The sequence below is a fragment of the Papaver somniferum genome, chromosome 9 (assembly GCF_003573695.1).
Source record: "Papaver somniferum cultivar HN1 chromosome 9, ASM357369v1, whole genome shotgun sequence".
NCBI classification, from domain to species: domain Eukaryota; kingdom Viridiplantae; phylum Streptophyta; class Magnoliopsida; order Ranunculales; family Papaveraceae; genus Papaver; species Papaver somniferum.
In genome coordinates this window covers 86,131,124-86,142,550 of record NC_039366.1, presented here as the reverse complement: position 1 = coordinate 86,142,550, position 11,427 = coordinate 86,131,124, and the positions used below count along the sequence as shown (strand labels likewise).

Sequence of the window (11,427 nt, the reverse complement as noted above, 5' to 3'; positions counted from 1 at the left end):
CTATGCCACTTTGAGTGAAATCATAACAAAGAAATAGTCTATCATTCCCCACCACCACCGAGGAACGGGTCTTGCAAAAGTCGTCTTTAGACCTAAAAGTTGTATGAAACCAAAGGGGGGATGGATTTGTTATTTTGGAGTGAATTAGCTGAAAGCGAATGCAACCCAAAAAGAGGCGCCGAACTCACGCTACTCACCAATTACTAAAAATATAAGAAGGGCCGCCCTTAAACGTTAATGTAACTGATTACACCCATTAATACACAGGATTATTCTCCATCAATCTTCACCAAAAGCTCCCCTCTTCTTCTCCTTCCTTATTTCCTCCATTGTTAAAAGAAAAAGGAGTTCCAGTCAAACTCAGTCGTAAAGAGAAAAAAAGAAGAAAGAAATTTACAATAAATATTGTTGTTTATTAATAAATTTTTAGGAGCGTAACAGAAGTTACGAGGAAACAGGTAATTGTTTGTTTGTGTTTGTCTGTTACATACAACCTTGTACTGTTCATGTTTCACTTAAACAAAAACAAAAATCAGATCCGGACATCTTAACGTGGTTTAGGAGCTGTTTTTGATTTCCGGGTTCACCGGTACTTTTCAAAAACCTTTTCTTTTTTTTCTTTTTTTTTTGTTGAGAAAACCTCCTCTTTTTTTTTCTCCCGATTTGTCATTAATGGAATGATATCGTTTCCAAAGATCTGTAATTTGTTTCTGATCTAGTCTTGTTGTGTATGACATTTTGTTTCTCAGAGCAAAGCAGCTTGGAATCTAAAGGCGATTTCTTTATGGTGAGTTTGGCCATCCAATATTTTCTTGTATTGCAGATCTTTAGAGATTTGTTGAAACACTCGTAACAATGTACCTAGGTATGCACACTAGCCGTTTGCTTAAAGGTTGTTTCTTTTTTTGACCAGGGTGAAATTCAAGCTGACTTTGTTGATGGTGTGGGTGATAGTTTACCATCTGAGGTTGTCAAAGACTTCCAAACAATTACCACGGTCGGCGATAAGATGGTGAGCTAATCGGAAACCGCAGTTTCACCTCATTCTGGATTTCTTGTTGGTTTTTAGACTAAGTTTATTGATTATATTTTGTGCAGTATGTAATTGGAGGATTTGATAATGATGAGACGGATGGAATCGCTGTCCGAATTTTTGATAAGTCTGAAGGAAAATGGTGAGCTGTAGTTTTTGCTGCTGTGTTGATGTTTTACACTTTAGATTAGGTAGTTTTTACTCTCTAGATTGGATAATTGGAATATAGTAAAATTGGCAGGGATGTTCCTGCTACATTGGGTACGAAACCTGCCCAATGCAAAGGTCATTCAGCAGTACTTCTAAATAATGACCGAATATTAGTTCTGAAGAAGGACTCTACTCCAGATGATTGTACCTGGTTTCTTGAGGTCTGTGTTCATAGATATCTCTTCTTTGTTTTGTTTCTTTGTGTTTGAATGTATGTAGTTCACTTCTGTTTCTCGTATTAAAGTTTATTGAACCTTCAATAATTGGATTCTTTGGTTGTTCTGTCTAATATTTAGGTGGATACACCACATGTTAGGGAGAAAAAAGAGAAAATGGAAACTGAGGTAGTTGCTTGGAGTAAGGGAGTAAAGGCCCATGCTCCTAAACCAATAGTTATTAGCGGTCCATCAGGAGTGGGTAAGGGAACGTTAATATCAAAACTCATGAAAGAATTTCCGTCCACTTTTGGATTCTCCGTGAGCCACACGACTCGTGCTCCCAGAGAAAAGGAGATAGATGGAGTTCATTATCATTTCGCAGAACGAACTTCAATGGAGAAGGAGATACGTGACGGGAAGTTCCTTGAATCTGCATCTGTTCATGGAAATCTTTATGGCACGAGTATTGAAGCAGTTGAGGTGGTTTCAGATGCAGGAAAGGTAAAAGATGTGCTATAAATTAGCCTGCAGTATATTAAAAGCATTCCATCCTTACTTAGTCTTGGGATTGGTTGCTAGTCTGCAGTTTGAATCATTCACCTTTGGAATTTACCTCCTTTTAAGGTTGATTCGGTTTTCTGTAGAGGTGTGTTCTGGACATTGATGTCCAAGGCGCCAGGTCTGTGAGGGCTTGTTCGCTTGATGCAATATACATATTCATCTGCCCACCCTCATTTGAAGAGCTTGAAAAGCGCCTTCGGGCACGGTATGTTAATCAGACAAGTTGGGGATAATGATAATACAGAAAAGGAATTGTAATCTTGGGAAGCCTCTGTATTTTTACAATCATTATCCATATGCTTATTATCTTAGTTTGTGCATCAGAGGAACAGAAACCGAGGAACAGGTTCAAAAACGACTGCGAAATGCAAAAACAGAGCTGGAGGAAGGAAGGTCTTCAGGTCTCTTTGATCATATTTTGGTGAATTGTGACCTTGAAAAATGCTATCAGACTCTTAAGGTACTAATCCTTGCATTTTCGTTATGAACACTTTTTCCTCCTGACACTGATTGTTTTGGTCAGCTATCTGACTCACAACTTATCTATGTCATGATGAAATTTTTTGGTGTAGAAACTCTTGGGTCTTGATGGTTGCACCGGTACTGCTCCCGTAGATGAATCATGTATGTGGTAGTAGTTTGTTCTGCTATATTAGTTCATGAATATTTCGTGCAATTACATTGCCCATTGCAAAATTACTAATATAGGGAGAGTAATGCCATGCAGCTGTGAAGAACGTTGAACTTCCTAGTGGACACTCCATATCTGAAGTGAATCAGAAGGTTCTCATTCACTGCGTAACTACTGATCCAGGAAAAAAGTTGTAAGTTGCAAGGACTATATAAACTTTTACAGAAGCACAACTAACAATCAATTAGTATAAATTTATATTCCGTTGTATATATATTCTCCCTTCTCACTCGTTAACTAGCATAATAACACTTGAACATGGCAGGTTTGTGCTGGATGTATCCTCGCTTAAAGGAGGAGCACCAGGACGGACACGGGGACTGAACATGTACGCTATTGATCCATTTGCCAACTGTCTGAATGGAGGACTCAAAGAAATGCAAATGCCATCGTACTGACCTAGGGTTTCCTACTTACTAGTGCCATGACTAATCTAGGGATCTTATTTATGGACTTTAGTTTTCAAGAGATCATGTAAGCTCCATTTTTTTAATAAATTTATCAAAGATTACGACATGGCTCAAGTCTTAATTAATCTCCTTATTAATGGTTGATATTGATTTGGTGATAGCAAAGAATGTTGTGCATCTCTTCATCAAAATGTTTGTTTATGTCATGTACTATAGTAGTTCTCAACTTGTGCAGTGTGCAACATACGGCTACTCATGAAATTGTATAGGAAAAATGAATGAGCTGCAGAACAAACTTGATCTAGGTTTAGAAGATTGTAATTTATTTCTGGTAAGCAACAACCTTGTAGGTTGAAGATTTTGTAGCCTTTTCATAATTTTTTATGTGGGAGATTCTATAAAATTTAGCAATAATAGATCTTTTGCAATCTGTTTTATTTTTTTAAAGAAACACATTTACATTATATGTCTTGGAGGCAGAGCACTACTTATATAGTCTCCGCATGTAATGCTTAGCTTAAGCGGACAATAGAGATCGAGATTATCTTCACCAAAATCACTGATAGCAGTTCCTTAATTGGGATCCATGGTACGCAATATGGGTAATGAGATTAAGAATGAAAATGGTTCAATTAATGCCTGTAAATTGCATAACAGTGGGGTGCCTCATAACAAAATTACAACAACAAAATGGGCATCATTTCAGTAGCTTTGCTTTGATGGTAGGATATGAAGTGAACGCCAAAACTACTTGAATGAGTACTCTGCGCACTTTCTATGATACCGAGATTATCTCAAGGGGGAAGCTAACTTATTTGTTAGCCTCAATGAATTCTCTGTACTCTCTTTTCATTTTCACACCTGATACATTCCTGCATAACAGACAAGAAAATATCATGTACTTGCAGCTAAAAGATTAATAAATACTCGACATGAACTTTAAAATATATACAGCGAGTCTCTAAAAGTTCTCATTAACAACAGAATATTGGAGGATATGGTCTGCTAGGTGTCTGTGAAAAGTTCCACCAATTTACAATAGAATATTGTGGTAAAATAGTAGTTGGAAAAATCATATACAACGCTTCACCCCTTTGAACTATCTTAAGGAAATCACAGGCCACAAGCTGAGGATCAAGACAAACATATTCTAAACGAACATACAGATAAAAAATGATTATAGCAATTCCTAATTCAAAACAATCCATAGTAATTTATTGGTCGTGAATCGATCCCTACTAATCATGAAATATACTCTATACTTGATGCATAACGAATGCAGAAGTTTACCAAATTCTCAAAAGTTTGATCAATATACTCTTGCTAAGTGGAAAGACTTCTAATTTTGCGTGTTCTTTTCTTTTGATACCAAGTTGCCAGCTAAAATTAGGTCTTCCAATCTATGTATCAAATTACTTTTGCAACGTATCACGAGATGTCAGATAAAAGCTCTGTTGAAGATGTCGAGAAACTTGAGCGCTTGACAATACTAGAAAAGAAGTCCTCTTACTGAATGCAACTAAGTGAACTAACCAAATTGTAACACCCAATCAACAAAAGCCAAAAAGAAAGTTTTGATTGAAGCATAGAAAAGAAAAATAGCCAGGAAAGTACTACATGGCGCACAGCTTCAATACCACGTCAGATCAAATAATAGCACCAAAATTATGCAATTTAACCAACCTGATCATATCCTTATTTTTGAAAAATTGTACACACGGTGTGCCCATAATCCCTGCTGCCTCTGCTACCTCTTGATCTTCCTCAATATCAATTTCAACAAAATGAACATTCTGATCAAACTCATCTATCACCTGCCAACGGGAAATAAATTGAGTGTGTCAATGAAGGATAATACCTTGTTGTTCCAAGAGCAGCAATGCATGAAATAGATGAAGACACTAAACACAGTTTTCCAAACAAAAAAAAAATCCCCATAAATTAACTCCATTTTCTGTACTTATGACGCCGCAAGACCAAAATTCAACTAAAGTATATTTCTCAAGCCCATATGAAGTTGTAAATTTCCAAAAGAAAATCAACAGTTCCTTGTGATCTTATTTATTAAGATACACAACTATTAGGTATCACTTAATAAATTCTCAAACTAAAGTTTTCCTATCCTCTTCGTACTTGTGACTTGTGATTGATCTGCCATTTAGTTATGAAATACTGGCATTAGAAGAGAAAGAAACCGTCTACCACATTACCTTGCTTAAAATTGGCTTCAAGGTCCTACATGGACCACATGTTGGCGAAGTATACAACACACATATGAGCCTTGGACTTTCGTGATACAACTTCCGTAGTGCGTACTGAGAAAAAGAAGCTAGAGTTTGAGCTAAAAACTAAAAGATAAACAAATGGATAAGGAAACCATAAAGTACAATTTTTTAATGTCAAAGGCGTACCTGGCCCTTGTGCTTTGTAAGGGAGATGTCAAACCGCTCCTGCACATCCCTGTCAGTGGGGTCTTTCTTAACCTCTTCAGTTTTGGGCTGACCAAAAAGAAATTGTGGATGATGTTAGAAGTTCCTAGTTAATAAAGTTTCTATTTAAGTTTCCTAGTTCAGCAGAGTTTATGTTTACTGGCATAGATGAAATGAAATCTTGCTGTTGGTTTCTAATCAACGTAGAACTGTATGATGACACCACTTGATGGCTAGAAAACTGATGGCGTCATGGAATCAACAAAAGGGAAAGGAGGAAGAAGTACACGAACAAACAAAAATGAACGTGATATTTCTAGCGCATAAAGCATCGAATTATTCTGCCAAAGTGCAACATGCAGAATACCTGGTGAAACTCAATAAGGAGATTATTGCTTGCAAGATATCTCTCAACAGATAAAGCAGCTACACATCCTGTTCCAGCTGCAGTTATGGCTTGCCTCCATTCATGATCCTACACAAACAAAAACAAAAAAACGCGTAAAAATGAAAAGCATATGCCAGCGTCCAACTTATATCAAACTACAACAACGTCTGGTCCACAATTTATATGATAGCTAACATCGGTTGGAACTTGCTAATAGGTAGTCAGTTGAAACATTAAAGAATTAAAACATTTTGCGTCAACCACTATCATTTTAGTATCATTAGCGGGAAAATAGAAAAATAGTCCTAGCAAATTTGTGGCCCTTGGTGCATTATTCAATAGTCTTAAACTTACGTACACGTCATTCTTATCTGGCCTCTAGGTTCAATACTCTACAGCTAAAGAAATTGTAAGAAACCCAATGGGATTACCTATTTTAAGAAGAGGCCCTGGTTAACCTATCCAGATATATGGTCAGCAGGACATATATCAACTGGTAGAGGAACATTGCTTGAACTTGAACAGATAAACCCATAATACCAAAACAAACATAAGCAAGTGAATATGCAATTTGCATATCAGTACCTGTACATCTCCAGCTGCAAATACACCTTGGACAGAAGTTTCTGCAGTCCCCTCCTTGACTAACACATAGCCTGAACTATCAAGTTCAATTTGGCCCGCCAACAACTCGCTGTTTGGAGTATGGCCTATACCATAAAATAAGCCCTTTACATCAAGTACTGATTCCTCCCCAGAATCAATATTTCTAATTAAGACACCAGACATCTGCCCTTTGCTGTTGCTGACAACGTCCACTGTCTCTGTATTGAAGTGCACTGTAACATTTGGATTGTTGATAACTCTGAAACATGCGCCATAATCAACCTGTTAAACAAACATTCAGGGAGTTGAAAATCTACCATGCACTAATCAATCCAACTGATTACTTGTATCCAAGTTTCTAGTAATGAAGTATCCTATTTGGTGCCTACCAAAAACACTGCTCAAATGTTTTAACTTTGGCCAAATCTCTGGTATGAATTTATCTTTACCCCAAAGGCCTAGAGATTCTTAATACTGGACATGCCCCCAAGGACTAAAGTTGGCCAACTGGTTATCAGCATTGTTAACTCTCTAATTGCACAAAAAAAAAAGGAACGCAAGAAAACTCAACAATGTTTGCATGGACCAAAAAAAACATTGGGCTTCCTTAGCCTTCCAAGATGCATAAGAGGATAATTTTGCCGCCACAAAGAGAATGAGTAATCATGTTCCAAACAAAAACTTTAAGGGTAACATTTCCTAAAATTCAACGCCTACATGGCCATGGATATTGAACAAACTGCTAGGTTATATGATAAATTCTAAGATAAGTGGGTTTGTCAAATTATTCGTAGAGCATATGATTTTCTTTTAACATTTTTATGTATTTTACAACCAAATAAGCGATAGTTAGTTGTTCATGGCCCCTCGCGAAAACCTACACAGATACTTTGACTAAAACCTAGTCACGGTTATCTACACTCTCCTATCTGGACAAATCAATTGCTGAGTGACTCATTTAAAAAGAGCCATGTAAGGAAGTGTGTTTGACAATGAGTTCAAAACACCCAGTCCATGTAGCAGCCAAAATGAAACAGTCCATGTAGCACACATGATGGTCCAAGGGGAAATTTCAGGTAAGGTGAAACATCCACGGTTGTTTTGTGTGCCACACAAATAAACATGACTTCCAAATTTTGTAATTTCAGTTTTGGAAGTTAAGGAATGAGACTGTGCGGTCTTGAACGTGTACTTGTGTATCAGAGAAGATAGTGCAAGGTTTTGAACATTTTAGTTTTACAGTCAGAAGTCATGGTTTCATGAATGAGTGCAATATCCAAGAAGAGAGAAGGAAGCATAAACTGACCTATCTTGCATTGCTTTTGATGCCCGCAACTGGTCTCTACGTACGAGTAAATGCACATGCCGAGCATATTTCGTTAGATACAATGCTTCCTCTGTAGCTGTATCTCCTCCTCCAACTACAGCAAGAACTTGCCCTTTGAAAAGTGGTGACGCCCCATCACATATTGCACAAGCACTGATTCCTCTACTCCAAAACTCATCTTCCCGAGGTAAATTGAGCCTTTTAGCTGTAGCGCCAGTGGCTATAATAACACTGTGGCTCTTGACCTGAGACAAAAAGCCTATTAGGTATTAACTAAACTACTTATTGCAAATAAAAGATCTAAATGCATCTAAATCCTGCTAGACACCCCAGACATCGGAATCAAATACCCATTCATTTTAAATGTGTGAACTCTGCTCTAGTTAATCAACTCAACTATATAAACCCATATTGACAGCCACAAAACTGTGCGATTATTAACCAAATTATCTCGTCATAACATCAATGTCAATAATAAAGATTAGCTTTACCTCACGGTCAGTACTCCTTATAGTAAACGGACGTGTCTTCACATCAATAAATTCCACATCTTCTTGGAAAAGCACAGCCCCCCAGCGCTCGGCTTGTTTGCGCATCCTGTTCGAAATTAAATTAAAAAAGTGAAGCTATTTAGACTAAAGTCACACTTGTGAACAAATTAAATGAAATGCAATTCAAGTGCAGCATCAGCAAACAACTCCAACATTCTATACTTGAGTCTACTTACTTATCCATCAAATCTGGACCAGTAATTCCATCAGGAAACCCGGGAAAATTCTCTACTTCAGTGGTAGTCATCAACTGTCCACCAGGAACACCCCCAACTTGATACCCTTCAAACACAACAGGTTTTAAATTGGCACGAGCTGCATAAATTCCAGCAGTATATCCAGCTGGACCAGAACCTATAATTACCAAATTTTCCACACCCCCATATGTATCTGTACAACCAAAAACAACAACACTTTAACTTATCTCCAAAGATTCGAAGTCAATTCAAATTCCAAATTCAACAATTGAATTCAAAATTATATTAAAAAAAACAGTGTTTGAGATTACCAGGAGAGGCTGGAGATGCTTCTTCTTGTACAGATGCTGCTGCGGAAACTCTAAGCGGAGGAAGAGTAATAAAGGATCGGTGGTGAGTTCGAAATTGGTCCAGTCCAACATGTTTTCTCCTACTGAAGAAGATGATGTTAGGAGTGGGATGAAGAGATGAGAAGGAATAGAGAGAAAGAGAAGGAGAAGGAGGAGCCATGGCCGCTCGGTGAGCTGTTACAGGTCCGAGTCCTATCCGCGCGGCCATTGTTAATTAAATTTGTTTCAGACCATACAATCCAGTTGCGCCTTATTCTTTGAATTGATTTGGTTTTGTTTGTGTTTTTTTTCCTCCTCTTTGCAATTTTGTTGGCAAGATTCGAGGGGGAGTAATACTGCAGTTACCCTACTACCCTATCGATAACTTATCCTGTGATTGAGAGTCAAGACACTACCACCATGTCTTTGACGACTGGGAAATTTATCGGATGGCCCAATGTTCTATGCAGGCTCTAGGTTAACGCTTATTTCATTTTTTATTTTGTTCGATAGACTCGCTACAAAACTGAAAACATTCGAAAAGATGGCATACTATGTCAGGTTAAGGATGTGCATTACACAGAGTTATACCAGTTGAGACTAAGTATGAGGTCCGACAGAAGTAACGTGGAAGGAGTTGAAAATGAGAGGATACCAAGTACATCATCAAATTTTTATTTGATATAGGACTATGAATCTATGTAGTACTTTTAACAATTAAAAGAGTATGAAACTTTCATTTGGAACAGGAAAAACATACACACACAAAAATTTTGTTAACAAGGAAACTACAATCTCGTAGAAAAATCTCGGACCTCGTTCATCTTGAACACCGCATCGTATTAAATTACTACAGACACTAGCATATTATCAGATTTTGAATTGTGATGTATTTCAGACTAAATCGATCCTCCGAGCAATTCAGCTTCAAACGTGCTCCTTACGTCTCTTGGATTATCATTTCTCCCTCTTCTTGTATTTTCTATGGTTCTAAAGTAGAAAATGAAGCTCTTTTGTTTCATGGATGTGAGATTGCTGCTCAGATTTGGAAGGGTCTGATTCTCAAAATGGGTTGATATATAGAGATTTGTGGCACTTGGCATGAAGAGATACAATGGTGGGTTTCTCATTTTAAAGGCAATTCAACTGTTGACATGATCAAGAGGATGTTGTTTTAATAGCTTCATATATATATATATAACTTATGGAGAGAGAGAAACTCCAAAATCTTTACTGCTAAATATACTTTTGTGGATAATGTGAGTTATCTTATTGTGCAAGAGGATTGGTCAAAGCTTAGTGCTCACAATATAAAAGACGAAAATTCTGATACTAACAGACGATTTATGGATAGATGGAGAGTAAGTTGTGAGTTTATTATGAAGCAACCTATCTTTTGTTCTTGGCTTGCTCTCGCAGTGTGTGATGTTATGATCAATATGAATGGCTAAAATGGTGAGACTGGTGCTGGATTTGGTAATTTAATTAGAAATTATCTAGGTGATCACTTGATTGTTGTTGCTAGTAGAAGCCATCATATTTTTGTCAGTGCTCATGAGGTGCAGGAAGTTGAATTAGGTTTGAAGTTAGCCCTAGAGATTGAAGCTCAATGTGATCATTTGTGCGCTGATTTTATGGCTACTTGTTTGTTATTGCAGAATGTTGATCCTAAACCACCATGGAACACTATTCAAAATTGGAGGAGAGTTAAAGTGTTATTGAGCAAGTATTGTTCTGTTAAGATTAGCCACTATTACAAATATGGTAACAGGGATGCTGACTTCCTAACTATTTATCTTAGTTCAAACTATGTGAAAATTTCTGAAGAGGAATTCTCCCATGACTTGAGAGAAATTCTAGCCGCTGATAAAGCTAGAAAGGTTTTCATTAGGCATTACAGTTAGCATATTTATTTGTTTTTGTGTCTTTTGTTCTTTTTATTTGTTTTAGAGCATTGCTCGGTTGAACCTACCAAGTGTTGGTATGTCAAGGTTGGTTGTCATATTTTAGTATCAAAACTCAAAGTCGCTTAATTAGATTACTAGAGTCAACTCTGTTAGGTTAGACTAGGAAGTCTAAAAATGTTGAGACGTGCAAGTATTACTCTGAAGACCTGAAGATTCTGAATACATATCGACATCAACGAACACATCATTCTTTTATACTTGAGGTTAGTAATACAAACTTGACTTGTTTCTGTTTATACATACGTTACTTTCAAGTCGTTTAGATTGAAAACATAACTTGCGAAGTTATATATATATATATATAACTCTAGTATTAGAGACTTGATCATCTTATCGTGATCAAAGTGTCAAATAAAAAGTATACAAGTTGTATTACAACTTAGGTATACTGAATTACGAAGTATAACGCCTATCTTTTGAACTTCATAATTGTGGCATAGACATAATCTTTGTAACTTGTTACTAGATTGTGTAATGAACTTTGGATTGATTTCGTGCCTAGAAATCTATGTTTGATTACATGAGTTTAAGGAAGCAGACTTACGAACTTGTTTCGCAGTTGAAATAAAT

The 11,427-nt window shown here is 37.0% G+C and overlaps 2 protein-coding genes across 4 annotated transcripts; one reads left to right on the top strand and one right to left on the bottom strand.

Moving 5' to 3' along the window:
* The first annotated feature begins 217 nt into the window (after positions 1–217).
* Positions 218–3,247, top strand: LOC113314416 (guanylate kinase 2-like). 3 transcript variants are annotated; one of them, XM_026563214.1, is made up of 12 exons: positions 218–458; positions 537–589; positions 750–787; positions 914–1,012; positions 1,099–1,175; positions 1,263–1,404; positions 1,540–1,902; positions 2,046–2,167; positions 2,287–2,422; positions 2,535–2,586; positions 2,690–2,786; positions 2,919–3,247. In XM_026563214.1, the coding sequence occupies exons 3-12, from the start codon at positions 785–787 to the stop codon at positions 3,049–3,051; spliced, it is 1,224 nt and encodes a 407-aa protein (XP_026418999.1). In that variant the 5' UTR covers positions 218–458; positions 537–589; positions 750–784; the 3' UTR covers positions 3,052–3,247. The 3 variants fall into 3 exon arrangements, with proteins under 3 accessions (XP_026418999.1, XP_026418998.1, XP_026419001.1); XM_026563213.1 differs by lacking the exon at positions 537–589; XM_026563216.1 differs by lacking the exon at positions 537–589 and having other exon boundaries at positions 229–458; positions 1,275–1,404.
* Positions 3,248–3,640: 393 nt separating this feature from the next.
* Positions 3,641–9,261, bottom strand: LOC113314415 (thioredoxin reductase NTRC-like). Its single transcript, XM_026563212.1, has 10 exons — positions 8,873–9,261; positions 8,541–8,754; positions 8,305–8,410; positions 7,793–8,058; positions 6,466–6,745; positions 5,860–5,967; positions 5,475–5,561; positions 5,274–5,378; positions 4,747–4,877; positions 3,641–3,935 (listed from the first exon to the last, which is right to left on the bottom strand). The coding sequence occupies exons 1-10, from the start codon at positions 9,117–9,119 to the stop codon at positions 3,875–3,877; spliced, it is 1,605 nt and encodes a 534-aa protein (XP_026418997.1). The 5' UTR covers positions 9,120–9,261; the 3' UTR covers positions 3,641–3,874.
* Positions 9,262–11,427: the final 2,166 nt, after the last annotated feature.